The sequence below is a fragment of the Garra rufa genome, chromosome 23, assembly GCF_049309525.1.
Source record: "Garra rufa chromosome 23, GarRuf1.0, whole genome shotgun sequence".
In the NCBI taxonomy this organism is placed as follows: Eukaryota; Metazoa; Chordata; class Actinopteri; order Cypriniformes; family Cyprinidae; genus Garra; species Garra rufa.
Window position 1 is genome coordinate 2,709,802 of NC_133383.1, and position 24,625 is coordinate 2,734,426.

The 24,625-nt window shown below is 31.8% G+C and overlaps 2 protein-coding genes across 2 annotated transcripts in view; one reads left to right on the forward strand and one right to left on the reverse strand.

Moving 5' to 3' along the window:
- apc (APC regulator of WNT signaling pathway) overlaps positions 1 to 4,275 on the reverse strand; it is a 21,862-nt gene extending 17,587 nt beyond the window's left edge. Inside the window, exon 1 of the mRNA XM_073830148.1 lies at positions 3,987 to 4,275. Within this exon, the coding sequence (XP_073686249.1) occupies positions 3,987 to 4,275 (289 nt within the window). The remainder of the gene's footprint in view (positions 1 to 3,986) is intronic.
- Positions 1 to 24,625, forward strand: part of LOC141299823 (adenomatous polyposis coli protein-like) — a gene marked incomplete at its 3' end in the record, with an annotated part of 204,026 nt that overhangs the window by 169,424 nt on the left and 9,977 nt on the right. Inside the window, exons 2-7 of the mRNA XM_073830190.1 lie at positions 8,974 to 9,058; positions 15,283 to 15,472; positions 17,284 to 17,392; positions 18,998 to 19,111; positions 19,229 to 19,312; positions 24,309 to 24,389. Coding sequence (XP_073686291.1) covers positions 8,974 to 9,058; positions 15,283 to 15,472; positions 17,284 to 17,392; positions 18,998 to 19,111; positions 19,229 to 19,312; positions 24,309 to 24,389 — 663 coding nt within the window. The remainder of the gene's footprint in view (positions 1 to 8,973; positions 9,059 to 15,282; positions 15,473 to 17,283; positions 17,393 to 18,997; positions 19,112 to 19,228; positions 19,313 to 24,308; positions 24,390 to 24,625) is intronic.

Sequence of the window (24,625 nt, forward strand, 5' to 3'; positions counted from 1 at the left end):
GTTATAATAGTTCACTAAAATGAATGAAGTGTTTGTTACTTGAAATGAAATAAACATGAACTGAAACCAAATAAAATATAAAAATCTTAAAAAACTTTTTTTTTATTATTATTTCAGTGAGTTTCTCATTTGTTTTTAGTTCAACTTTGTTGTAAAAAAAAAAAATATATATATATATATATATATATATATATATATATATATATATATTTTATATATATATATATATATATATATATATATATATTTTTTTTTTTTTTTACTTGAAATGAAATAAACATGAACTGAAACCAAATTAAATATAAAAATCTTAAACTTTTTTATTATTTTTTCAGTGAGTTTCTCATTTGTTTTTAGTTAAATTTTAGTTCATATATATATATTTTAATTCTGATTTAAAAATTAATAAGACTAATTTTTATATAATAAAATAATTATGTTATAATTATAATTTATATAATTTATTAACAATTTTTCTTTTGTTTGTTATATTAATTGTTATATTAATTAATATAACAAACATTATATTAATATTTAATATAATTTTATTTAGTTTTATTATGTAGTTATATTGTACTTTTATATATTAAGATGAATAAATTTGTATATATTATATATAAGATTTAAGGTTAGATTTTTGGTTATTTTTGTTTTATATACACACGCACACATTTTTATATTTAAAATTTATTGCAAAATTTTGTTTGTATTATTTATTTGATCTTTTTTTGTTTATATTCATTTGATTTATATAATTATAATGTTTAGCATTGTTTTTTATTTATTATTTGTAATTATATTATTTATTTATTTATTTATTTATTTATTTATTTTAATTATTGCAGCCACTGTTTAAATGTTTATATAAAAAAAAGAGCCTGATGTGGTTTTTGAAAATTTTTTTTTTTATTTGAATGTTGATTATTAATTAAATTTGATCAATTAATTGATTCTAAAATAAACTTTAGGTGCATTTTCATTTTGGGCTTTAAAAAAATGTAGATTCGGTACTTTAGATTCCGTTATTTCTGTAAAAAAAAAAAAAAAAAAAAATTCAGTGCATCACCATTTCTGACACTTGTTTTCATCTCAAAGAAACAGGCTATATTGTTGGAGACCCTCAGATAATTTCATGTATTGATGTCATTTTTCTTGACATCCTCAGTATTTTTAAAACAGTGACCTATTTCATATTTTAAATCTTGTTTGTCATCTGGCTCCACGTTTGTTTTTTCCTAAGTACATGGCATGTGTGTCATGTGATGTTTCCTTTCCACGTTTCAAGGACACTCTGCCTTTATCGCTGGGAAAGCAAAGTGGCCCGCCGTCCGTTCCCCCGCTCGCACTCGAACAATAACCCACGGGTCTCGTCTGACTCCAGGTCTGATGAACTGAACACTGGATAGGAATCAGATATGCGGGTATTTCAGGCTCCCTGCAGATGGCTGCCTAGGAGCATTGATTTCCATTACTGGGAGGATAGGATGACATTTTTAAAAGTGTTGTGTGCTTGCAGCTTCACACATGAGAGGACGGATGACTCTAATATTGTACCAAGGGCATCTGTATCGCCGTAACCCGATTCCTTCGGACGTTGACTCTGGAAAGAGCAAAACTAGCACTTCCATTATAGCCTCAGAAGCGCATTAGGACACTCAAGTCCATCCCAGTGTGGATTTGGCTGTTCAAAATGTTATTACAGCTGTAATCTGTTCTCATAACTGTTATTTTAGGATTTCAGCTAGTCACTTTTGTTATATTAGACCAGTAGACCTTTTAATGGATCAGAATTTGCAATGCAGTTAACTTACATAATTTATTTAGTAATATTGATTAGTGGTGATTGCTTCGTCAAACATCTGGAACTGTTGATATTATTCATAGTCAGTGTTTTGAACCAAGTGATCTTAATATTAAGTTTTAGTAGATTTTCAAATTAATTCTTTTTTTATGTAATTTTATATTATATATTAGATTATTTTATGTATTTTGTAATTTTTAAATGTATAATTATTTTATTTAATGTTTTAGTTTTATCTTTAGTTTTTTATATTATATTTTGTATTATATTATTTATTTATTTTATTTTTATTAGGAGTGCAAAACATACAACGTATGGTGAACACAAAATACAAAAGCATCAATATTTTGTTTCATTTTTATATTTTTTCATTTTGTTCATTATATAATTTATATATTTAATTTATATAATTGCCTTTTAATATTTTGTTGTATTATATTATAAATATATTGATTTGAAATTTTTTGCTTTAATTTTGTATGTTTTTATTTTTAAAGTATTATATTAAATATATATAAAATACATATAGCAAGTGATCTTAAGTTTTATTAGAATTTCAACTTATTTTTATTTTTTTATTTATTTTATTTTATATTACATTATTTCATATATTTCATTATTTTTAAATGTATATAACCATTTTATTATTGTATTGTTAATTTTGTTAATTTTGTATTTTTGTTTTATCTTTAGTTTTGTATATAATATTTTGTTTTATATGATTTATGTATTTGAAAAAAAAAGCATTTTACTATTTTAAGCTATGTATTATATTGTAATTATATTGATTACATTTTAAATTAATTTATTTAAAATATAATTCTATTATATATTGTTTCTTTTATATATGTATATATTATGTATAGCATATGTAATATATTATATATAAATCAGATTTTTTAGCTTAATTTATATAATTGCACTATTTAAGATATATATTGTAATGTTTAATTTATTTATTAATTTATTATTGTTCATTTATTATACATTTTTAATTTGTTTATTATATTAGTTTTTTTAATGTATTCTATTGTTTTTTTATACATTTGATTTAATTTAAAATTTTGTATAATTATAGTATTTGGCGTTGTTTATTTTATTTATTTTCATATGTGTATAATTTACTCTGTTATATTTAAGTTTTTACACATTTAATTATTTTGTTATTTTGTTATATTAATTAATATAATTAATATTAAATATATTTAGCATTGCTTATTTTATTTATTTTCAAATGTATATAATTTATTCTATTATGCTATATTAGTCGTTTAAGTTTTTATACATTTGATTATTTTTTTATTTGGTTATATTAATATTATAATTAATATTAATTATAATATTTTGCATTGTTTATTTTATTTATTTTCAAATGTTTATAATTGATTTAATTGTTATATTTAAGTTTTTATACATTTGATTAGTTTTTAATATTATAATTAATATTAATTATATTATGCATTATTTTATTTTCAAATGTTTATAATTTATTCTAATGTTATATTAATTTTTTATACATTTAATTAGTAATTTTGTTATATCAATTAATATTATAATTAATATTAATTATATTATGCATTGTTTATTTTATTACATTTAAAAAAAAAATTTTTAGTTACAGTTATAATTAATATGAATTATAATATTTCACAGTTTATTTTATTTATTTTTAAATGTTTCGAATTATATTTAGTTTTTTATATTATAGATTATCAATATTTTATGTATTTATATTTTTATTCATTTTTACATTATTTTTATATTTTGTATTATTTTTTTATTTGTATTATGTTTTTCTTATGTTTTATTTAAATTGTATTGTATTTTAAATTGTATTTTTATCAAGATTATTTTGTGAAAACAATCTTGCATGACAAGACAAGACACATTTCGTGAGAACATAAATAGAGTTAATTTAATTTCGTGTTATTTTGAGCAAGCAGAGAGAGTAATGATGTTGTCATGCTGTCGTTTGATTCACTATCTCTGACTCACAGTGTAGTAAAGGGCTCTGTAATCATATGACCCCTCCCCTATAATGAAGCTGTTGTTTCCTGAGACGTCTCAGTGTGACGTCACGCTCCCTTGGGAGAAAACACCCGATGACTCTTCGGAGACACAGAATAACCCCGCGTTGTTCTTTTCTACTGCATAAGGGAAGATAAACGGCGAGCTCATGCGTGACCTTTCCCTTCTGGACACCTCCGGCCTTCTCCGCGTGCCTCCAGCGGGCCGTGGATACGGTGACCCCGAGCCGTTTGGGAAGGGTGGTCCTGTGAGCTGAATGGGGAAGCATCTGTGTTCTCCATGAGGCTTTGGGTCTCCGGGATGGGATGGGATGAGGGGGGGAGGTAGCCGCTTCCTGTGAGGCAGTCACATTGTTTGGGCTTTTTCGGCTTCCAAACACGCTTCCAACTCACAGTGATCAAATGACCGCTGTGAATGTCTCGCATTCGATATGGTTTTGGGACCATACTGGCGTCAGTGAGGGTTTGGGTTATGAAACCGCTAAAGGACGTTGAGGACGACCTCAGCGGTAAGTTTTGCAAACGTGTTTTTGTCCTGGACTTTGTTGTTATTGCACCGAGATGCATGCTTGAGGATTGTTCTAGTGGTTGGTCAACAATGTGACTATATGATTTGCATATAAGGATAGTTCTCCTAAAAATGAAAAATACTGTTATTGTATTGTTCATTTTACTCTAAGATATAGAGATGACATTTTTCTTCAGTAGAACAGTGAAGATGATTTTTAGCTGAAACCTCGGTGCAAGTCAATGGCTACCGGCACTTTGAGAGTCAAAAAAGCAGCACATAATTAATGCCTGTGGCTCCCGATGATATATTGAGGTCTAATGAAGCGAAACGATCAGTCTGTGCAAGAAACTGAACATTATTTACAACATTATTACCTGTAATCCAGAGCCCCTGGCAAATGGTCCGGAGTTTGTTTCACGAATGAATCATTCTTTTGAACTGATTCTTTTGAACTGATTCTTTTGAACTGATTCTTTTGAACTGATTCTTTTTAGTGAACTGGATGAACCAGTCGAGCAGCACAAATCTACAAGTTACTTAACCAGAACTCACTTTCAGGCACCTGACAGTCACTCCGAATCTAAATGAGCTGAAACCATGGTCAATGGCTACCAGCGCTTTGAGAGTCAAAAAAGCAGCACAAAATTAATACCTACTCTGTAAAAAGTTTTCACCAGATTTAACTTAAAAACCTGAGTTCAGCAGCTGCCTTAAAATTGTAAGTTAAATCAGCTTAAAACTACAAGTCATTTTAACTTATTACAATAAAAATTAGTTGATTTAACTTAACATTTTAAGGCAGCTGCTAAACTTAAGTTTTTAAGTTGAAATTGGTGAAAACTTTTTACAGTGTATGTCTCCTGACGATATATTGAGGTCTTATGATGCGAAACGATCAGTCTGTGCAAGAAACTGAACATTATTTACAACATTATTACCTGTAATCCAGAGCCTCTGGCAAATGGTCCGGAGTTTGTTTCACGAATTAATCATTGTTTTGAACTGATTCTTTTGAACTGATTCTTTTTAGTGAACTGGATGAACCAATTTACCAAATCGGACTCAAGCAGCACAGATCTACAAGTTACTCAATCTGAATTCACTTTTGGACACCTGACAGTCACTCCGAATCTAAATGAGCTGAAACCATGGTCAATGGCTACCAGCACTTTGAGAGTCAAAAAAGCAGCACAAAATTAATACCTGTGGCTCCTGACGATATATTAAGGTCCTATGAAGCAAAACGATCAGTTTACAGCATTATTACCTGTAATCCAGAGCCTCTGGAAAATGGTCCGGAGCTCGGTTCACAAATTAATCATTCTTTTGAACTGATTCTTTTGAACTGATTCTTTTGAACTGATTCTTTTGAGCTTATTCGTTTTAACTGATTCTTTTTAGTGAACTGGATAAACCAGTAGAAACAGTTTGACTCCCCATCAACCCATCTAAAATATAGAGATGACATATTTTTTCTTCAGTAGAACAGTGAAGATGATTTTTAGCTGAAACCTCGGTGCAAGTCAATGGCTACCGGCACTTTGAGAGTCAAAAAAGCAGCACATAATTAATACCTATGGCTCCCGATGATATATTGAGGTCTTATGAAGCGAAACGATCAGTCTGTGCAAGAAACTGAACATTATTTACAACATTATTACCTGTAATCCAGAGCCCCTGGCAAATGGTCTGGAGTTTGTTTCACGAATGAATCATTCTTTTGAACTGATTCTTTTGAACTGATTCTTTTGAACTGATTCTTTTTAGTGAACTGGATGAACCAATTTACCAAATCGGACTCAAGCAGCACAGATCTACAAGTTACTCAATCTGAACTCACTTTTAGACACCTGACAGTCACTCCGAATCTAAATGAGCTGAAACCATGGTCAGTGGCTACCAGCGCTTTGAGAGTCAAAAAAGCAGCACAAAATTAATACCTGTGGCTCCTGACGATATATTGAGGTCCTATGAAGCGAAACGATCAGTTTACAACATTATTGCCTGTAATCCAGAGCCTCTGGCAAATGGTCCGGAGCTCGGTTCACAAATTAATCATTCTTTTGAACTGATTCTTTTGAACTGATTCTTTTGAGCTTATTCGTTTTAACTGATTCTTTTTAGTGAACTGGATAAACCAGTAGAAACAGTTTGACTCCCCATCAACCCATCTAAAATATAGAGATGACATATTTTTTCTTCAGTAGAACAGTGAAGATGATTTTTAGCTGAAACCTCGGTGCAAGTCAATGGCTACCAGCACTTTGAAAGTCAAAACAGCAGCACAAAATTAATACCTATGGCTCCTGACGATATATTGAGGTCTTACGAAGCGAAACGATCAGTCTGTGCAAGAAACTGAACATTATTTACAACATTATTACCTGTTATCCAGAGCCTCTGGCAAATGGTCTGGAGTTTTTCACGAATGAATCATTGTTTTGAACTGATTCTTTTGAACTGATTCTTTTTAGTGAACTGGATGAACCAGTCGAGCAGCACAAATCTACTAGTTACTTAACCAGAACTCACTTTCAGACACCTGACAGTCACTCCGAATCTAAATGAGCTGAAACCATGGTCAGTGGCTACCAGCGCTTTGAGAGTCAAAAAATCAGCACAAAATGAATACCTACACTGTAAAAAGTTTTCACCAGATTTAACTTAAAAACCTGAGTTCAGCAGCTGCCTTAAAATTGTAAGTTAAATCAGCTTAAAACTACAAGTCATTTTAACTTATTACAATAAAAATTAGTTGATTTAACTTAACATTTTAAGGCAGCTGCTAAACTTAAGTTTTTAAGTTGAAATTGGTGAAAACTTTTTACAGTGTATGTCTCCCGATGATATATTGAGGTCTTATGATGCGAAACGATCAGTCTGTGCAAGAAACTGAACATTATTTACAACATTATTACCTGTAATCCAGAGCCTCTGGCAAATTGTCTGGAGTTTGTTTCACGAATGATTCATTGTTTTGAACTGATTCTTTTGAACTGATTCTTTTAGAAACAGTTTGACTCCCCATCAAGCCATTTAAAATGTAGATGACTACTTTTTTTCTTCAGTAGAACAAAAAAGACTTTTAGCTGAAACCTTGGTGCAAGTCAATGACTACCAGCACTGTGAGAGTCAAAAAAACAGCACAAAATTAATACCCTGGTATATATCCTGATAATATATTGAGGTCTTATGAAGCGAAATGATCAGTCTGTGCAAGAATACAGAGCCTGTGGCAAATGGTCTGGAGTTTGGTTCACGAATGAATCGGTTTTTTTTAACTGATTCTTTTAAACAGATCTTTTAAACAGTCTTCTTGCGGGTTTCAGTCAAAACAAAAGTCAACATTAGTATTGTTATTTTGCTGTTGTTCTGTAAAATAAAATAAAAAAAGTAAGACAAAAATAATAACAATCATTACAACAGCTGTATTATTACATTTATTATAACATTCTCCTTTGCTCAGCACGGATGCATTTAAGTGTACATTAAAAAACACATGCCTGATTCAAGAAGAGGGTGTTAAAAATGGCCAAAGAATATTATTTTATTAACTTATTAATTGTAAGTTAAGTCATGCTTTGTTGATAGGCTATAATGTCTACTAGGATGTTAAAAATGTTCAGTGTTAAGTAAATATTTTTAAAATTTTTTTTTTTTTTTTTTTCCTTTTTTTTTTTTTTTTTTTTTTGAAAAGCGAGACAAAACTGTAAAAAGCACATTTTGGCTAAAAATTAGTTTTGTTCGGCTTCGGCCAAACATTTTCATTTCGGTGCATCCTAAGTCTCAATATGTTGCCAGAAGCCACAGGTTTGTGTTCTTTCATATGCTCTTTTTTTTAATGAATCACTAAAATCACAATTTTACTCTTAAAAATCTTCTTTACTGTTCTACTGAAGACAACTGTGACCTATCTTGAATGGCCTGAGGGAGAATAAATTAACAGCAAGTTTGCATTTTGGGATGAACTTTGGGTGAACTTGAAGTATTTAAATGAATACTTGGTGTTAGTTGATGCAATATTTGTGCTCCAGACATTTCAAGTGTCTTGAAGTAGCACTGTAGCATCATGCCAGTGGGTTTTGCACTGGCAAACATCCTCATGTTTCCTAATTAAAAAGCAAAAATCTAGTTATGTAAGGTTCTAGCAATTCAGAGTCATCTCCAAACTAAGCTGCGTTTGTTTTAAGATGTGCAAAGCTGTGACCCGCTGACGTTAGGTTGAGCAGCGAACGCTGATTCTCTTGCCTACATCTGAAAACCCCCTTCAGCTGAAATCAGAGCGAAATCAAGGCCGTTATCAAGGCCGGATCACGCACCGACACGGCACTAAAGAAGTAGCAGGTGCATCTTTAGAGCTTCAAAGCTGTTTATGTCTCTGACATGCGGGTCTTCAAAGCACTTCAAAGCTCTTTGATGGAAGTTTTCTTCTCTTTATCAGCTCCGTTTTACCCACAGGCTGAAGAAGTCTTCTCACATGTGGTGGGAGCTGGAAATCTCTCGTGCTTTTTTTTTTTTTCTGATTTCTTCCGTGCATCGTGATATATTATCTAAAGATGGCTTCTGATGATCTACCGCACACACAGATGTATTTTCAGTGTTTGAATAAGTTAAAAACAATGTTTCTCTTGCAGGAGGTTTTAAAGCAGCTGCAAGGAGGTATTGACGAGGACTCCAAAGATTCACAAGGCCAGATTGACTTTTTGGAAAGAATTAAAGGTGAGGACATTCATGTGACCAATGCATATTTTAGCTTTGTAATCTTGCTCTGTTACACAACTTTGTGAGCTGTCTGCGTAGATTGCATTTAAGTGAATTGGGTCAATAGGGCATAGACATCACCATCCTTTCCCCATCTGACTAATAACTACATTAAAGACAATTGCTTTGACTGTTGAAAATGTTATTGAAGCTGTAATCTACTCTCATAAAAGTAATTTCTGAAACTTTCATCAGAATTTGCATTGCAGTTAAGCATATTTTTTATGCATATGTGACCCTGGACCACAAAACCAGTCATAAGGTTAAATTTTACAAAACTGAGATATATACATCATATGAAAGCTCAATAACTAAGCTTTCTATTGATGTATGGTTTGTTAGGATAGGACAATATTTGGCCGAGATACATCTATTTGAAAATCTGGAATCTAAGGGTGCAAAAAAATCAAAATACTGAGAAAATCACCTTTAAAATTGTCCAAATGAAGTTCTTAACAATGCATATTACTAATCAAAAATTACATTTTGATAGGTTTACAGTAGGAATTTTACAAAAAATCTTAATGTAACATGATCTTTACTTAATTTCCTAATGATTCTTGACATAAAAGAAAAATCAATAATTTTGACCCATACAATGTATTTTTGGCTATTGCTACAAATATACCCCAGCGACTTAAGACTGGTTTTGTGGTCCAGGGTCACATATTTTGATATATAATTATATAATGTTAATGTCTTTTTTTAAATATTTATATAATATATATATTATTCTTTATTTATTTCTTTATGCAAATTATATATATATATATATATATATATATATATATATATATATATATATATATTAGTGGTGGGCCGTTATCGGCGTTAACGTGCTGCGTTAACGCGAAACTCTTATCGTGCGATAAAAAAATATCGCCGTTAATCTATTCTCAAATTTGGGTTAGGAGCTGGGTCTAAACTACGCAAGCTATGATGACTTTCACCTTGATAGTTTAACGCGGATGTATACCGAATATGGTCGCGCGTTTAAGTCTCCTCCACCAAAACACAGACAGGATCGCGTCGTCCTCCATTCATGAAAACAGAATCTACTATAGCGAAATGCCACGTAAATTCGTCGTTTTTTGGATTCATAAATCAAATGTTGCTCTGTCACTTAATTCAAATCGCGATATGGACTAGTGTATGTGAAAACTGAAATGCAAAAAGACCGTTTTAATATGAATCTGATATGTTCCGTTTGCCTAGCTGTATGTATGCATGGCGGAGACGAGCTTTTACTACACGCATACTAGAGATGCGCGGATGTGCTCAATCGTCACCCGAATCCGCAGCTTCAAATAAATTATCCGCCCGCCACCCACCCGCACCTATATTTTTCTCTGATTTAGATAACCGCACCCGACCCGCACCCGATCGTCATATTACACTTATTGTAATTCTTAGTTTTGCATGATGATATGATAAATTGATGGTTCATGTTAACAGCAGATTGATTCAGCTGATCTGCAAATCGCTGCACACTTATACGTTTATCACTCATGATTTTAAGCCAAATCCATGCAGAAAAGAATAACATTAACTGACATCTGGATGCGACTCTCCGCAATCTCTGACGAAATCGGTCGGGTTTTCTCTCTATTAGAGCCGCTCTGAACTTAGTATTTGAACGCATGCTTGGACTGAAGTTTACAGGGGTTCACCAGTTTAAGAAAGGTCTGAGCGTAAAAATCTGCTTCTTTTCATTTTTAAGGTATTGTTTTCATTATAATCTACTGATTCAAATAAGTAATCAATAATAATTATAGCCTACCACTGCGCGCCTAGCCTGACATGCTTTCGCGTAAGAATGAACAGGCAGCATGGACGCATCAGGCAAAATCGTCAAATATATTTCAAAAGAAGCCGGCGCCACGGTCCTGACCACATCACTGTCTTTACTGGGTGTTTTTAGGGAATATTTCAATTTATTAACATGCGACTGAATTAGCTATTCATGTGTTGGACTGTCATGATTTTGGCTAATGCAGGACACTTCTGAATGATGCGCATCAGAGACGTGGGTAAACGCAAAGCGACCAATGCACTACACTGCTGCATTACCGTGCTCAATAGCATTAGCACAGGCATAACTCCCTTCAAACTTTATATGGAATGTCAACGTTTCTGTCACCAAAAACTTAGAACAGGCAAACACACACACGCACACAAATGAAATCGTCTCTGCCTGATGAAAAACATATTTAAAACACGTTCAAGTTTTAGAAAATGTAGTTAATATTTGCATCATTATTGATTTATCTCATCCACCCGCGACCCACCCGCAAATAATCAGAATGCATTTTTTTATTACCCGACCCACCCGACCCGCGGATTATCCGCAGCGCCCGCAGATATAACCGCCATCCGCGCATCACTAACGCATACTGAAACACACGTGACGCTCCCGGTAATTTTTGGCATTTTCATCTCACATGAACAAATAAACTCAATCTCCCAAACTGCTGTGAGTGTCACTTTTACCATTTCATTTGAGAAAACTAGCATCATATCATACTGTATGACACAGAAACTTCATGGCAACCTGTCAAAATAAAAGTACGGTGTAACATGTAATGGGCTGGGTAGGTGTTGACGTTAAAAAAACACACAATCTAATAGGTAGAAAAAATAATTTCATTGTTAGTTAGTTAGTAAACACAAGTACATCTAATTGAACATAATTTATTTTCATCAACAAATTATCATAGAACAGCTTTATGAGCTTTATGATCCATTCTCAAAGACTTACTTTTAGTCATTATTTGGGTAGCACACATATTCTGAATGCCTTCAGCAGAATTCAAATTAGCCATTTTAATCTAGATTAATCTAGATTAAAAAAATTAATCTATGCCCACCCCTAATATATATATATAATTATCTAATATTTTTTTGATCCACTTCAAATGTTGACTACTATATATATTAGGGATGCACCGAATATTCGGCCACTGAAAATTTTCGGCTGAAAATGGCCCAAAAGTGCATTTTCGGTTTTCGCCCTAAAGACTTGTATCACCAAAACAACATGGCCGAAACAGCATGTTGACGCAAACAGAAACCGCAGCCTGCACGTGCTTGTCTGAAGCAACACATCTGCGGTGTGGACGTATATCAGTATATCTGAGAAAGACCCACGGATAGCGATTTGCAAAACTTGTAAAGCCGAAATTTCAAGAGGGGGTGTGTCTGCAGTCGTGCAGCCAGTGATGAGAGCAGAGACAGAGACAGATGTAGCTTTCAGTGAGTGAAAAACAATGGCTATACGTTGGTGTTACGTCGCAATATTTTAAAGATATGTCTTTTCTTTATACTGTATTTTTATAAATATGTTTTAAACCATGGAGGTGAGCCAATGGATATCACACAAGCAACGTGAAAACTGCGCAATATGTGAAAGTGAAAGTAAAAACTGACAGTGCTTTCAGCATCTGACATGCATTCTCTCAGAGACAATGAGAGACGGTTATACTTCATATGCTGATATTAATTTAGTCCCCTAATATTTTTCTTGTGCCCTGAACATGGTGTGAAAAAAGAAAAAAAGAAACGTATTTTGTGTAAGGTTTGTTTTTGAAAGTTTTCTTAAAGGTTGTATCAGCGATTTCAAGCCTGAAACATAAAGTGTCAAATTCAGCTGACCTTTCTTCACGATCCGCTCGCTGCCTGCCCCATAAATCGACTGTAAAAAAAAACGTGTCTCTCTGGTCAGCCTAGGGTCCGAGATATGCCAAAAAAACAATCGGTGCTACCAACTTATATGTTATATAAATCAGCCAAATGATACATCAGTAAACCCCTCTACAGAATATGCATAGGAAGGAGTTGCAAATACATAAGTGTACAAAAAAAAAAACACTTAAATGAGTTTTCTTTTCACTATTCTGAATGCAAAATAACCCAAAATCTTCAAGTGCACAAGTGCATAAACACTGGTTTTCACCCAGTGTTTGTGTGTGCTGTGCTCTTTTTATGCATGGCATATGCTTGTCATTAGCTTAGCAACAAGGTAATGTCAAACCCTATCAGAATCAAAGGCTATTTGTGTTGTTGCTGCCTGCGTAAGGCGTTCCAAATCGGTCACTTGCGGCGTTTTATTTCAGTTCAGATTCGGCCTTAGAAGGTCTGTGTAGTCAGCAAGGCAGCTCAGTAAATTGAAGATGATGTATAAATTGTAAACATGCTGCAGCTTTTGCAAAGCACTTTATGTAATGCAATTAACTTCATGCATGCAAAACATGCAGATGTGTGTCAGATGAGAGAGATTGAGGTGTGAGTCCAAGTTTATTTTTAAAGTGCATTTCACACATGCTGGGAAAAAAAAAATCATTAAGGCTTGGTGGTTATAATAAATGCCACTATAATTTGTTTTACACTTGATATGTATACCATTATTTTATTTTTAAATATATGATATTGTTTTTTTTATTTTATTATATATTTTGCAATTGTAAAAATATATACATAATTTAAATTATATTTAATATATTTTTATATCGTTTTTGTTTTTAAGTTTATACAGGGTTCGTACAAGGTGTTTAAGGTGCTTGACTTTAATTTGACTTTTTGAAATTTAAGCCCTTAAAAGTAGCAATTTTCCTGAAGAGGTACTTGAAAGGTGTTTTAATAATTTAAAAAAAATGTATCTATGAAATAAGTGTTCATTAAAAAAAAAAAGATAATAATTGAATGATTTGCAATCTGTGTTCCCTAGTCCTGATCTGAAATAATGGTTTGCGAATTATTATTCAGATCGGGACTTCGTAGCGGTTTCTCAAATGTTTTTTTTTTTCTTTTTTCTGATTTGTTTTTTTCTTAAGGGGAGACACTGCAGGCAAAAATGCTGTTTTTTCATGCACCTGTCAAGTTTGAGATTTTGGGCTTTTTGGTTTTTCATGAAGTGTTTTTTCAGACTAGTGAAAAGAAAACATCCAAAAGACACTGTTAAGTGTTTCTTGTATAGCACTTTATCTATTTGTCTCAATAGATTTCAATTACAATACATATTTTTAAAGGCCGTTTCCTCAAAATGAGTTTTTTCTCCTACACTGAGCCTTAAATCTCCACTTCAGTAACACTTACACACTAAACTTTACATTTTTTATTCCTGTCCATATCCTAAAGGTTTTTAAAGAGGGATTTGTTCATATATAATTAGCTTGAATTTATAATTTATTTAACTTTTTAATGCATGTTTTTTTTTTTGTCTGTACTCAGTTTTTTCAAAATTATGGAGTGACAAAATGAGATGCCCAAAATCCCCTCTGTAAAAACATTTGACTCTAATATGTCAAAAAAATTAAACATATGTGACCCTGGACCACAAAACCAGTCGCTGGGGTATATTTGTAGCAATAGCCAAAAATACATTGTATGGGTCAAAATTATTGATTTTTCTTTTATGCCAATAATCATTAGGAAATTAAGTAAAGATCATGTTCCATGAAGATTTTTTGTAAAATTCCTACTATAAATATATCAAAATGTAATTTTTGATTAGCAATATGCATTGTTAAGAACTTAATTTGGACAACTTTAAAGGTGATTTTCTCAGTATTTTGATTTTTTTGCACCCTTAGATTTCCAGATTTTCAAATCGATGTATCTTGGCCAAATATTGTCCTATCCTAACAAACCATACATCAATAGAAAGCATCTCAGTTTTGTAAAATTTAACCTTATGACTGGTTTTGTGGTCCAGGGTCACATATTGCATATTTAAACCTAACATTTTAGAAAACTTGTAATAGAATTTTATTTTTGCAATTATTAATGTAATCAATCAACTGGGTAAGTAAGGTGATAACTATTAGTTGTTGTTTGTTTTTTTTTACCCTATTTACCTGCAGTGTCTCACCTTAAACAGTAGAAAACATGGTGAGATCTCAAAATAAAAAATCCAAAAAAGTCCTTGAAAGTCCTGGAATATTATTTGACAGTATCTGTATGTATCTTATTTTAAATATTTTAATTAAGGGAACTAACATACATGAATATAGGTTTATAATGTTTATAAATTTCCCGGTATTTTACATTTACTTCTAAATGTAATAATAAAATGTGTATTACACACCAACTAGATGTTAATAGTACAAAGTTAGGAAGATATTTCCAGAAAATGCAGTATGTGTGGCTGTACAACTATACCCATCATCATCTATTCTGTCTTGCAGAAATGAGTCTTGACCCCAACAGTTTCTCTGGTGTGAAGTTGAGGTCCAAGACGTCTCTTCAGGGTTCTGGTTCGGCCCACTCGGCTGACAGCAGCCCCAGTCCCAGCCCCATGAGCTCCTTCCCCAGGAGAGGTGCGACCGGCGGGGGTCGAGACAGCGCTGGGTACCTGGAGGAGCTGGAAAAGGAAAGGTAAGCATGAAGGGATCATTCCCTTCATCAGATGGGCAGGTCATATGGCCGATTAGATCTCTTTAAGCAGGTTAACTGAAGGTTTTTTCTAAAGCCAATAGAGGGTTTTGCTGTTGTGTGAGATTTACGTGGTTCAATTTGTGACTGATGGTGTATTCGTTTGATTATAAGTGAAAAGGTTTGAATATCAGAAGTTCATTGCAAAATATTCTGATATATACTAGTGCTGTCAACTTTTTAATTTCGAATATTCATCAAATTTAAAATCAAAACCCACAATTTTAGGTGTGCTTTAAGGAGGCTAACTAACTTGACAATGCAGACTTTTCATTTTCATAATAAAATACAGAATGTGAGTGAGTGACCTACAAAACCAGGTTTATATGATAAATAATATTTTGGCATTCAAATACATCTCGAATACGGAAAGATTTGGATTTGTGTCAAATGAGAGACCCAACGTTATAGTTTCAGTTTCGCTTTAGCCTAAATGATTTCATTTTGGCTTGTCGTTTACATCCTATCTTATATTTTTCATTCTTGTTCTTTTCTGAATACTGTTAAATTGAAAGGATTTGTTGTGATGTGTGGGGAACTTAAACAGTCTAGCCATGTTTATAGTGTTTGTAAACATTTTGCAGCTGCATTAGGCCTATTTCTGAATGCAATAATGAAATGAAATGAATCTCGAATTAGCAAAATACCAAAGAACATTTTGGGTTGATCGAGCTGCGCTGCGTTTTTTTTTTTTTTTTTTTTTTTTTCGTGCATTTTCTAGAGGAACATTTATCACCGTTTCACTTGCATCTTGCATGATAGAGATGCATGTTTAGAAAGCAATGTAAAATAATGCAAGTTCAACTTTGAAAAAACATCTAAAATCTTTATGGCGGGGTTTTTTCCCTTATCCCACTGCATCTCATGTTTTTAAATAAAGTACACTGTGTGATTGGCTTTTGGTCCTTTGTATTAAACTCGTACTTGATGCCGTTTTGTTTATAGGTGTTTAAGCAGCTTAAACAATTATAATTGGTTTATTGGTTTAAACATTATGCACTTTTTTTCATAGATAGTCATGTTATTTTATTGCTTTAAATCAATGTGCATTAGTAATATTTTGCTCGATTCGCCCTCTTGTGGCCTCAGCTTTTTTTCCCACCCCAATTAAATTGTGCATTTTAAATTCAAATACAATTCAAATTTTGATCATTTTTTTCAGTACAAAATTCAAATTTAGAATTTTGACAGCCCTAATATATACACTACCGCTCTACCATCTGAGTTTTTGAGAGAAATTTATATTTTTATTGAGCAAGGACACATTAAATTGATCAAAAGTGAACATTTATGATGTTACAAAAGTTTTCCATTTCAAATAAAGGCTGTTCTTTTGGACTTTCTGTTTATCAAAACATAAAATGTATCACAATTTCCATTAAAATGCTGGACAGCACAACTGTTTTCAACATTGATAATCAGAAATGTTTCTTGAGCATCAAATCAGTGTTTTAGAATGATTTCTGATGGAAAATTCAGCTTTGAAACATGGGAATAAATTACATTTTACTATGTATTCACATAGAAAACTGCTATTTGAAATTGTAATAATATTTTTCAGTATTTTTGATCAAATAAATTCAGCTTTGGTGAGCAAAAGAGACTTTCAAAAAAGTTTTAAAAAATCAGGTTTCTCCATTTTTCAATGAAGGTTCACTTTTCTGTGGAGAAAAAAATTGTACATTTACTTCTGGAACCTATACTATTGTTTACATTCTGATCTATAACAGCTTAAATTGTTTTCCTTTTATTAGGTCTTTATTGATGGCAGAACTTGAGAAGGAAGAAAAGGAGAAAGACTGGTATTATGCTCAGTTGCAAAACCTCACAAAAAGGATCGACAGTCTGCCGCTGACTGAGAATGTAAGTATGTACAGTATGCATGTGGCGATCAATAAATGCATTAGGTTCAGTGCACATCATTACTCACCATATATGTGACCTTGGACCACAAAACCAGTCGTAAGGGTATCTTTTTTTAAATTGAGATTTATGCATTGTCCAAAAGCAGAATAAATCAACTTTTCCTTGAGGTATGCTTTATTATGATCTGGAATCTGAGGGTGCAAAAAAATCTAAATATTGAGAAAATCGAGAAAATCGCCTTTAAAGTTGTCCAAATGAAGTTCTTAGCAATGCATATTATCAAAAATGAAATGTTAAAATATTTACGGTAGGAAATGTACAAAATATATTCATGGAACATGATTTTTATTTAATATCCTAGTGATTTTTGGCAAAATTTTGACCCATACAATGTATTGCTGGCTATTGCTGCAAATATACACTCCCAGTCAAAAGTTTGGACACACTTCCCCATCAATGAGAACAGGGAAGTGTGTTCAGACTTTCGACTAGTAGTGTACCTGTGCTACTTAAAGGAGTAGTTCACTTTCAGAACAAAAATTTACAGATAATGTACTCATCCAAGATGTTCATGTCTTGGTTTAGTCATAAGGAAATTGTTTTTTGAGGAAAACATTTCAGGATTTCTCTCCATAAAATGGACTTCTATGGTGCCCCCGAGTTTGAACTTCCAAAATGCAGCTTCAAAAGGCTTTAAATGATCACAGCTGAGGAAAGAAGGGTCTTATCTAGCAAAACGATCAGTTATTTTCTAAAAAAAAAAAAAAAAAATGATTTATATACTTTTTAACCTCAAATGCTCATCTTGTATAGCTCTGTGTAGACATAAAGTATGTAAATTATAAATATTTTTTTGAAAATAACCAATTGTTTCGCTAGATAAGACCTTTCTTCCTCAGCTGGGATCATTTAAAGCCTTTTGAATCTGCATTTTGGAAGTTCAAACTCAGGGGCACCATAGAAGTCCATTTTATGGAGAGAAATCCACAATGTTTTCCTCAAATCACCATTTCTTTACAAATGAAGAAAGAAAGACATGAACATCGTGGATGACAAGGGGGTGAGTACATTATCTGTAAATTTTTGTTCTGAAAGTGAACTACTCCTTTAAGACTGGTTTTGTGGGTCACATATGTGACCCAGGACCACAAAACCAGTCATAAGGTTAAATTTTACAAAACTGAGATATATACATCATATGAAAGCTCAATAAATAAGCTTTCTATTGATGTATGGTTTGTTAGGATAGGACAATATTTGGCCGAGATACATCTATTTGAAAATCTGGAATCTGAGGGTGAAAAAAATCTAAATACAGAGAAAATCACCTTTAAAGTTGTCCAAATTAAGTTCTTACCAATGCATATTACTAATCAAAAATTACATTTTGATAGGTTTACAGTAGGAATTTTACAAAAAATCTTAATCTAACATGATCTTTACTTAATTTCCTAATGATTTTTGACATAAAAGAAAAATCAATAATTTTGACCCATGCAATGTATTTTTGGCTATTGCTACAAATATACCCCAGCGACTTAAGACTGGTTTTGTGGGTCACATATGATCTCCTGTAGCTTAACACTTCTTCTGCTCTTGTAGTTTTCTCTACAGACCGATATGACGCGCAGGCAACTGGAATACGAGGCCCGGCAGATCAGAGCCGCCATGGAGGAGCAGCTGGGCACGTGTCAGGACATGGAGAAACGGGCGCAGGTGGGCTCAGACGCTGAAACCGAAAGACTTTGAATTTGTTAATGAAACTGGAACTTCTAAATTCAGGGTGTGAAACCACCAGTTAAGTAATGAAGTTTGTTTATCACTTGTCCCCAGGGCCGCGTGGCTCGGATACAGCAGATAGAAAAAGACATGCTGAGGATTCGGACACGTTTACAGGCCCAGACAGCTGACGCAGAGGTACAGGATTATTCTGCTGTTTATAATACAGTAGTGTTAAAGGATTAGTTCACTTTAGATCACAAGAAATTATGACTTTTGAGGAAAACATTTCTCCATATAATGGATATGCATGGTGCCCCCAAGTTTGAAATTCCAAAATGCAGTTTAAACGCAGCTTCAAAGGATCCCAGCCGAGGAGCAAGGGTCTTATCTAGCAAAACAATCGGGTATTTTCGAAAAAATTGACATTTTATATGCTTTTTAACCTCAAATGCTCATCTTGTCTTGTCTAAGTGATGCACGTGCATAATCTGTGTAAACCGGGTCAATAAAGTTAGGGTATGTCCAAAAACTCCCATCTCATTTTGTTCCCCAACTTTAAAATTGCCCTACATCGCTGTGGAAGTACTGACCTAGTGTTAATAAAGTGAGAATATAAAGAAGATCAAACGCCCTTTAAAAAAAAAAAGCGTTGTAGGGCGATTTTGTAGTTAAAGACGAAAACAAGATGGGAGTTTTTTGACATTCCCTAACTGTATTGACGGGACAAGGCAAAACGAGCATTTGAGGTTATAATGTATATAAATCTTCAATTTGTTTCAAAAATAACAGATTGTTTCACTAGATAAGACCCTTCTTCTCTGGCTGGGATCATTTAGTGTCCTTCGAAGCTGCATTTTAGAAGTTCAAACTCGGTGCACCATTGAAGTCCATTATATGGAGAGAAATCCTGAAATGTTTTCCTCCAAAAACATAATCTCTTTACTACTGCAGAAATCTTGGATGACAAGGTGGCGAGTACATTATCTGTAAATATTTGTTCTGAAAGTGAACTAATCCTTTAAGAAGGAGGGATTGAACATTAGACTCAAGATTAGTGGGAATTAGTTCCAATTTTTATAAATTGAAAGAATAGCGCGTCCAAAAATAAACATTTGCTGAAAATGTGCGCACTCTAAGGCCATCAAAGATGTAGTTGAGTTTGTTTCTTCAACAGATTTGGAGAAATAGTAGTAAAGTAGTATTTCATCACTTGCTCACCAATGGATGTGAATGGGTGCCGTCGGAATAAAAGTACAAACAGCTGATAAAAACATCACAGTTATTCACAAGTAATCCACACCATTCCAGTCTATCAGTAAACATCTTGCGAAGCCAAAAGAAATTCATCAAGGTGTTTTTAACTAAAATATGAGTCCATAATCCATCATAACGCTTCCTCCAGTGAAAAAGTCCATCTCCTGTCGTCTCTTTCAACTAAATCCAGCCACATATTTGTTTAGAGCTGTTTTGGCTTGTAAACGGTGCAGATTTCTCTTCTGATTGAGACCATTGAGATCCATATACCAACCCATATGGATTATGGGTTGGTATTTTAGTTGAAAAGCGTTTTAATGATGATTTGTTTTTGTTTTTTCTTAAGAACACACAGCTTTTGGTTTCTCAAGATGTTAACTGATAGACTGGAGCGGTGTGGATTACTTGTGGATTATTGTGAGGTTTTTATCAGCTGTTTGGACTCTCATTCTGACGGCACCCATTCACATCCATTGGTGAGGAAGTGATGTAATGCTACATTTCTCTAATTCTGATGAAGAAGCAATCTCATGTATATCTTGGATGGTCTGAGGGTGAGAATATTGTCAGCACATTTTTATTTTTGGGTGAACTATTCCTTCAATATGTTGGTTCCCCAAAAGCTCAGTGTTTATTGTTTTCATTTGTGTCCACATGAAGAAATGAAAGTCTAGTTTAATCATATCTTGTCAGTATGGACATTTGTGGTCAGATTGCGCAAGTGTTTGTTCCTCTTTACACATTTAATTCCTTTGCTTTAGAAGGCTGTAATTTCCATCTCAGTATCAGTGTTTGCTGCGCTTCTTCCAGTCTGTAATGTTCTGCTTTTAGAGCTTGTACAGAAGCGAAAGGAAATGGTGCCCAGAAAATGCATCTGTGCATAAACACTGAAGCCATTAAAGTTTAATTGAATGAGCATGCAGTACTAATGGATGGTGTTCTGTGAGGCTGAGCGTAAAAAACAGTAGCTTGACCTAGCTTTAGGATGCACAGAGCATATCAAGCATATGTATGCTTGCATTTATTCAGTTTATTTCTTGCATATTTATTTACAAATATCTTACATTGCTTTCAACATATATATATATATATATATATATATATATATATATATATATATATATATATAAAAAATTTTTTTTTTTTTTTTTTTTATTAAGTTGAAGTTGTAAATTAATACAATAAGAAATAAATATTTAAATATGTATATTTAAAAAATATATATCACCACAAAAATAGGTAAAAAATTATCGATTTTTCTTTGATGCCAAAAATTATTAAGATAAAGTAAAGATCATGTTCCATTAAGATATTTTGTACATTTTCTACTGTAAATATATCAAAACTTAATTTTTGATTAGTAATATGCCTTGCTAAGAACTTAATTTGGACAACTTTAAAGGCAGTTTTCTCAATAGTTAGATTAGTTAGATCCAGATTATTAAATAGTTGTATCTCGACCAAATATTGTCCAATGAAACATTTATTTATTCTGCTTTTAGATGACATATAAATCTCAATTTAAAAAAATTGACCCTAATGACTGGTTTTGTGGTCCAGGGTCACATATATAAAAATGACAGAAGCACATAACAAAATTAACAATTTATCTAAAGTTAAAACTAAAAATGAAAAACAAGTTAATTAGATTACAATACATTCAAAATATACATTATTTTATTCATTTTTGTCATGTTTTTTTAAGTTGTGAATTAATAAACAAAAATAGTTATAATAAAAATATAAATTAAAAGCATATAAAAAACAAAACTTAACCTAAACAAAAACTGAAAATATAAAAACTAAGTTAGCAAAATTAATAAATACAAAAACACACATTTTTTACAGTAAGAAAGCATATATACAGAATTACACTTGTAACCACATAAACAAAATAATAATGAATTATTTTATCTGAATTTGATTAAGTTTTTTTATTAAAATGCATATTCACTAAAATTATATTTTTTAGGGTTTATAATATATACATTGCATTTGCAATAATGAAAATAGCTTCCGGATTTGTTTTAAATCATGTAATCTATATTTTTTAATGATTAAAAGGTTTTATTTTATAATACAAATTCAGTGATGTAGTCAAATGATTGTATAAGTGCAAAAATTATAATTTCAAATGTAAATAATAAATTATATAAGATTTTACTTTTAAAAACTTTTTAAAATGGTTAAATAAATGCATACATTAATACATAAATGCAATTTTTAAATAAAAATAAATATATTAAAATATATTCCTAAATTAATTCATAAATTAATTTGATTGTATGCATGCTCACTGACATACTCCGAGTTTGCACATGTGAGTCGATAAATCTCATTAGACACTTTTGCATTTTTTATATTTCCATTTAACTTTAGTTTATTTGTAATATTCAGAAATTGCTTTTCATTTTTTGCACTTTTCGCTTAATTTTTTTTGTTAATTTTTTATTTTATTGTCTTTTTTTTCACTAGTTCCGTTTTTTTTTTATATTTCCATTTAGCTTTAATTTATTTTTAATATTTAGAAATGGCTTTTATTTTATTTTTTTCAGTTTTCATTTTAATGTCCTCTGTCATTTTTTTATAATTTTTTACTAGTTTCGTTTTTTAATATTTCCATTTAGCTTTAATTTATTTGTAATAATCAGAAATTGCTTTTCATTTTTTGCACTTTTCATTTTATTTTTTTGTTAATTTTTATTAATTTTATGTTTTTGTCATTATAATTTTTTTTCACTTGTTCAGGTTTTTTTTATATTTCCATTTAGCTTTTATTTATTTTTAATGTTTAGAAATGGCTTTTTTTGTTTTGTTTTTTAATATTAATGTCCTCTGTCATTTTTTTTTTATAATTTTTTTTACTAGTTTCGTTTTTTTATATTTCCATTTAGCTTTTATTTATTTGTAATATTCAGAAATTGCTTTTCATTTTTTGCACTTTTCATTTTTTTTTTTGTTAATTTTTATTTTATGTTTTTGTCATTATTTTTTTTCCACTTGTTCAGTTTTTTTTATATTTCCATTTAGCTTTAATTTATTTTTAATATTTAGAAATGGCTTTTATTTTATTTTTTATTTTTTTCAGTTTTCATTTTAATGTCCTCTGTCATTTTTTTTTTATAATTTTTTTTACTAGTTTCGTTTTTTATATTTCCATTTAGCTTTAATTTATTTGTAATATTCAGAAATAGCTTTTCATTTTTTGCACTTTTCATTTAATTTTTATTAATTTTCATGTTTTTGTCTTTTTTTTCCCCACTTGTTCATTTTTTTTATATTTCCATTTAGCTTTAATTTATTTTTAATATTTAGAAACGGCTTTTATTTTATTTTTTGCAATTTTCATTTTAATGTCCTCTGTAATTTTTTTTATAATTTTTTTACTAGTTTAGTTTTTTATATTTCCATTTAGCTTTAATTTACTAGTAATATTTAGAATAAATATAATTTAAAATGTAAATAATAAATTATAAAAAAGTTACATTTAATAAATGGAATTAATGATTGCAAACAAGCATAAATTAATAAATAAATGCATTTTTTTTAATAAAAATAAATATATTAAAATCTATTCATAAATGATTGAATAAATAAATTTTTTTGTATGCATGCTCACTGACATGCTCAGAGTTTGCACGTGTGATTTTTCCCTTGGAGTCGATAAATCCCATTGGACACTTTTGCGCTTCCTCCCCCTCTGTTGCCGTAATCCCGCCGGCTGAATGAGAAACCAATGTAGGTCAGGAAGAGCCTGATGCTGTTGCAGCTGCTGTCCTGTAGCTGAAGACTCTCTATACACTGAATTATCCCAGATTACACAGGTTATCCGTCCCCTGTAGCCTCTGTCCACCTGCCTTTCACCTCAGATTCACAGAGAGCATTTCAGGTGTCCTTTGCTCCGTTTAATGTGCCGTTTCTCATATCGAATCATCAGGTGAAGCATGAACCCGTGACGCAGACCGAAGGCGCTCACGCGGCAGGAGACGCCGGCGCTGCTAATGCGGCCTGCTCACAGGTGAGTACTGTATCTATTTGCAATAGTCTCCCACTAAATTAGACTCATTTTGTTGATAGTCTCATGAACAGAAGTGTCCTCCGGTGGCCCTTTTTTCTGCCAGTGGGTGCCAAGGATTTCAGCCTCTTTTTTTTTTTTTACAGGCCCTTTCAGTCTGTGCCAAGAGCTTCGGTGTGCTTTGAATAATAATGATTTGAATGCAGATGCTAATGGTTTTATTGTTCATCATAGAGCCC